Source organism: Hyperoodon ampullatus (genome assembly GCF_949752795.1).
Source record: "Hyperoodon ampullatus genome assembly, chromosome: 4".
Taxonomy (NCBI): Eukaryota; Metazoa; Chordata; class Mammalia; order Artiodactyla; family Ziphiidae; genus Hyperoodon; species Hyperoodon ampullatus.
This window is the reverse complement of record NC_136917.1, coordinates 119782968-119787719: the sequence shown is the minus strand read 5'-3', so window position 1 is coordinate 119787719 and position 4752 is coordinate 119782968. Positions and strand designations below refer to the sequence as shown.

Here is a 4752-nt window from a genome sequence, read left to right as displayed (position 1 = left end):
GGCTGGGATAAGAAGCACGGGGTGCTGGGAGGTGGATCGTGCCGCCGCTGTGGCTGCTAGGTGATGGGGAAGGACTCTTCTGTCTGTGCCTTGACTCGAAGGCATTTTCCATTTCCTAGTCCCCTCCCCTCTCCATCCCTCACCTCTTGCCCCCCGACTTCAGCTCAGGCCCCTGGGGAGCGTCCCTTGCCGCGGGGCTGACAAGCACTTGGGGGCGCGGGGTCCCTGTTCTCCGCGCTCTTGCCCATCTGTGCGCAGAGCCTCGTTCCGGGGCGCCTGGAGCCCAGCGGGCATTGACGTCAAGCGGCGGCGAAGCGCTGCCTACAGACGGTTGACCCGGACCCTCCTCCACACCCCCTTCCTTCATCGCCCCCTCCTTCTTCCCTGCGCCCAGGCTCAGGCTCGCTATAAAAGGCGGGAGCGCGGGTTGCCCCCGTAGCGCCGGATTTCAGCACCATGGAGAGCCCCCGCCTGCGGCTGCTGCCCCTCCTGGGTGCCGCCCTGCTGTTGCTGCTACCTCTGCTGGGCACCCTAGCCCAGGAGGCCGCCGAGCTCCAGCCGCGAGCCCTGGACATCTCCTCCGCCGTGGAGGATGCCTCCCATGAGAAGGAGCTGGTCTGTATCCCCCGCCCCGTTCCAGACTCCCCTGGGCTGCCGCGAGGTTCCTTCCTTTGTGCGCGTCCTTCCTCTCTCCCTGCCTCCCCACCCCCATTCCTAAGTCAGGCCCCGGGGAGGTGGGCGCAGATTCCCGGCTCCCGCTGTTACCCGAAGAACGTCTTGAGCCCACGGGCTCCAGACAGTCTGTAGAGCGAATCCCTGATCCCGGCTCCTCGGAGCAACAGGAGTCTCCGAGGCTCCTGGACCTGCGGTCAGTTCGTGGAACAGCGCTCGCTAAGTTTCCACCCCTTGAACATCCCTCTTTGTGGAGTCCAGGGGAGGAGTGTGTGTGGCTCCGGGGTTCCTTATAACTAGGGCTGGAAGAGAGCACCGGGGCTGGGCGCACAGCCAAGGCGGCAACTTGGGGCTCTGCGGGCGGTGTGTTGCAGATCGAAGCGCTGCAGGAAGTTCTGAAGAAGCTCAAGAGTAAACGTATTCCGATTTATGAGAAGAAGTATGGCCAAGTCCCCATGGTAAGGCTTTGGGGTCACCCCTCCCCATGCTTTTCCAAGAGGAAATACACCACCTGGAGTCTTTTACACAACCTTCTCTCCAGGATGTGGCTAATAATTCAGATAATGGGTTTGCAGAATTCTGTGGGCTCCCCTTTGTTTCCACCGTCAGCCCTTGCCCCTTGGTCTCTGAGGTTAAAGAGTAGATCGACCATTTCGTAGGACTGAACAGCTTGTGCCAGGAATCAGCCCTTGGGTTTCTGTGGAAAGCAGTATTTCCTGAAAATGTGCTTTTTTCACCTCACAAAGAATTCTCTGAGTTGGAAGAGCCCTTAAATCCAGTCAGTGCTTGTTCCTCTAATTTTCTTCCTGCCTTCCGGACCACTGCCAGTTTTTAAAGAATCTAAGTTCTAGGGTCAAAAATCTTGATTCAGGTCTGGTCACCTTCCTTGAAGAACACACACACACACACACACTTTAATCTTTCTTCTTGGGGTGAGGAGGCGGACACGGAGCAGGGGTTGTGAGAATGTTTTTCTCTTAGATAAAAAGGTCTTGTTGATTTTTTTTTTCTTTTGGATGAGCAATTAAAGGAGCCAGGAAATGTAGCTTCCCCACAAAAGGTAGAAGAAAGTAAGAGGGGTTCAATAATTTAAATTTCTTTCTTTTTATGTTCTCTCGCAGAAATTATAAGCACAAGGCTCTCCTCGTTTCAGGCCTGACTATACTTAGACCCATGGTGGTGGTGGTAGGGTTCATCTGTCTCTCCCATGAGGCAGGCTTTGTGTTGATGGGGAGACGTGCCTGTTGGGAGCATGGGCATGCGTGTTCAGGATGACTACACATCGTGTTGTTCGCAGTGTGACGCGGGTGAGCAGTGCGCCGTGCGAAAAGGAGCTAGGATCGGGAAGCTGTGCGACTGTCCCCGAGGAACCTCCTGCAATTCCTTCCTCCTGAAGTGCTTATGAGGCGTCCACCCTTCTCCATAAGTCCCCCTGCCCCCACTTTCCCCAGAGGACCGCACCTTCATCCCCAGAGTTTGGCTTTAGCAGCAAAGTTTGCATCTCCCTCTGAGGAAAAGGGGGCTCTTTTCCTGCTGTTTCCAAATAAAAGAACACATTAGGTGTTACCGTGTGAAGGGTAATGCCTTGTATGGTGTTGATACGTGTGCAAAGCATTCTATTCTTATTTTATCTGTCTGACAAGCTTTTCAGAGCTTTTTCAAATAAAAAGCGTTTACTTTTTATTTAAGTAAAGAAGGAGAACTTCACTTTGAAAATTGTATTTTTGTAGGTGGCATGACAGGATGAAAATTAGATCAGGTAAATCTGGTAGATGACATCACAACCTGGAAAATAAATCACCCCAAGCATCACAAATTGAAGCATGTACAAATTATACGTAATAAAGTGTTTTTCATAATTGCTCATAGTGCTTTGTTGTTTCTGCGTAAGTAATTTCAACAGGAATGGTGGCATTAATCATGCTGTTGTTTTCAAGGAGAAATATTTTTAAAATAGCTGTCTATTGGGAAAACGGCACCGGGGCTCCAAGGAGTTTTCATCATTAATTAGGAGTTTGCCACACAAGCTTTTGTACACAATATTTCTTTGATTGCAGTGGTGTGGGGTGTGTGTGTGTGTGTGTGTGTGAGAGAGAGAGAGAGAGAGAGAGAGATGAAATAAAATGAAGATGGTTGGAGTTGAGTTGATATATTTTGTTTATTAAACGCTTTAGTTAGAATACTTAATTTTAACAGGGAGACCAATACAAGAGAAATTGTCTCATACTTTAGCCACATTAAAAGCAATTTGAAAAAGTAGTACTTTTGTTTTGACACCTCTTTATTAGAAGATATGCATTGGTTAAAAAAAAAAAGTGGGCTCTTTGGGAGTTGTTGTTTGTCCAAAGGAAGGTAAATAGCTATTTCAGGTGCCCTAAGGGTGTGAGACACAATCATTCGCACTATTTAATACACCATCCTGGAAATATTCTCACTTCAAAGGAATAACAGTCATTTCAGTAAATAGTTTTGAGAGCAGGAAGTGAAAATTAATGGGGGCAGCTTCAACTCAAGAAATACAAAAATCTTAAATGTAAAGTTTAAGAGTCTTAAAATATTTCTGAGTGCTTACCCGAGGTCACATTTCTGGGGGTTTAAACCAAACTAAGTCACATTTAGGTAGAAGCATCATGAGAGGAACAGGTGCTTTTTCCTAATGCAAACTCAGGAGGCACCTGCATAGTAGTAGAATTTAAAAATAAAGACCCTCCACTGATTCTTGGGGACCTAGAGTATGCTGTTAAAAAATATTTTCATACACGACTGCCTTTTGCAGTGTTCTTACTGTTATCATGGCTGGTCTTCCTAATAATAATCTTGCAAGATACTGTTATCACTCCTCTGCCCCCACCCCAGAGGAGAAAACAGACACCAAGAGAGGAGACAGAACTAGCTCAAGTTACCCAATCCTAAATCATGATCTCAGCTCTAATTTCTCTGACTCCAAAGATTTGTCTTTTCTCTCCATGTCATTCCAGAACAGGCTGTATGGACTCCCGAATTCCCCAGAAGCTCTTCTTTCTTTAGTAGAAATTAGTTCATTGGGATGCCAATGTATTTTGGGGGGGTCACACTTCCATTTGAATTCCAGGCTTTAGTTGTGATTGAAATGTGTTGCATTTTAATCTTTAAAAACTGAAGAGTTATTCAGTAGTTTCATAGTCCACTGCTTTTCCAGAAAGCATTTCAGTTGAAATTCTATCTTTCTTCTCGAGTACCTTAACTCTTCCCATTCGTGTCAGTCCTACATAAATAAGATGTGGAAATTGCTTTCATCATTGGTTAGTGCACAGATAGGACCCTCAGGGATAACACTTAGAACTGCTTCCTATTTCACCCTGGAATGTTTCACCCAAAAGCAAGAAGTGTTGGAGGAATTTGTAGTTCAAAGAGAAGAATAAGAAAAGTGCTCTAAACCCCTTTAACTTGCCCCCTCACCCCTACCCCTACTATATCATCCCTCCTTTCTCGTTTAATACAATTAAAGGGTATGGACTTATGGGGGATTGATGATGGAGAATCTGTGGGCTTGGTATGAAAAGAGTTTTTCCAAAAATTTTGCGTGGGTGCCCAGATTTTAAGTTCATAGTGCTAGTAACATTTTACATTAACGATGGCACCATTTAATCTTAAGTGGCTTGTTGGGAGTAATGTTGCCTTTTCATTTTATCAGTATTAGAACTCCTCTTCTAATAGAATGTCTTAGTATGTTTAATGATTGAAGGTCCCTTTGGTAGAGGACAAGAATATTAAAGATCGAGAAAGTTTAAATGAGAAAAGTTGTCGCCCATATGGAGGCTTCCATGTGTGTGCCTTAGAGACCTTTTGAGATTGGCTGAAAGATCAGGGGTCTGAAAGTTGACAAGCTGCTCGATCTAAAGATCTGGGGAATAATATTACAAGGCATAGGAATGGAGCAGTGTTTCTCACAGGGGCCTGGAGATGATGTGTGAAAGTTACTGGAGGGGGCTTCCCTGGTGGTGCAGTGGTTGAGAGTCCGCCTGCCGATGCAGGGGACACGAGTTCGTGCCCCGGTCCGTGAGGATCCCACATGCCGCAGAGCGGCTGGGCCCGTGAGCA

General features: G+C 47.0%; 1 protein-coding gene across 1 annotated transcript; it reads left to right on the top strand.

Annotated features, from left to right (window-relative positions):
* Window positions 1-456: 456 nt before the first annotated feature.
* CARTPT (CART prepropeptide) lies at window positions 457-2077 on the top strand (the record flags this gene model as incomplete). Its single annotated transcript, XM_079704115.1, has 3 exons — window positions 457-615; window positions 1047-1130; window positions 1970-2077. The coding sequence occupies 3 exons, from the start codon at window positions 457-459 to the stop codon at window positions 2075-2077; spliced, it is 351 nt and encodes a 116-aa protein (XP_079560241.1).
* Window positions 2078-4752: the final 2675 nt, after the last annotated feature.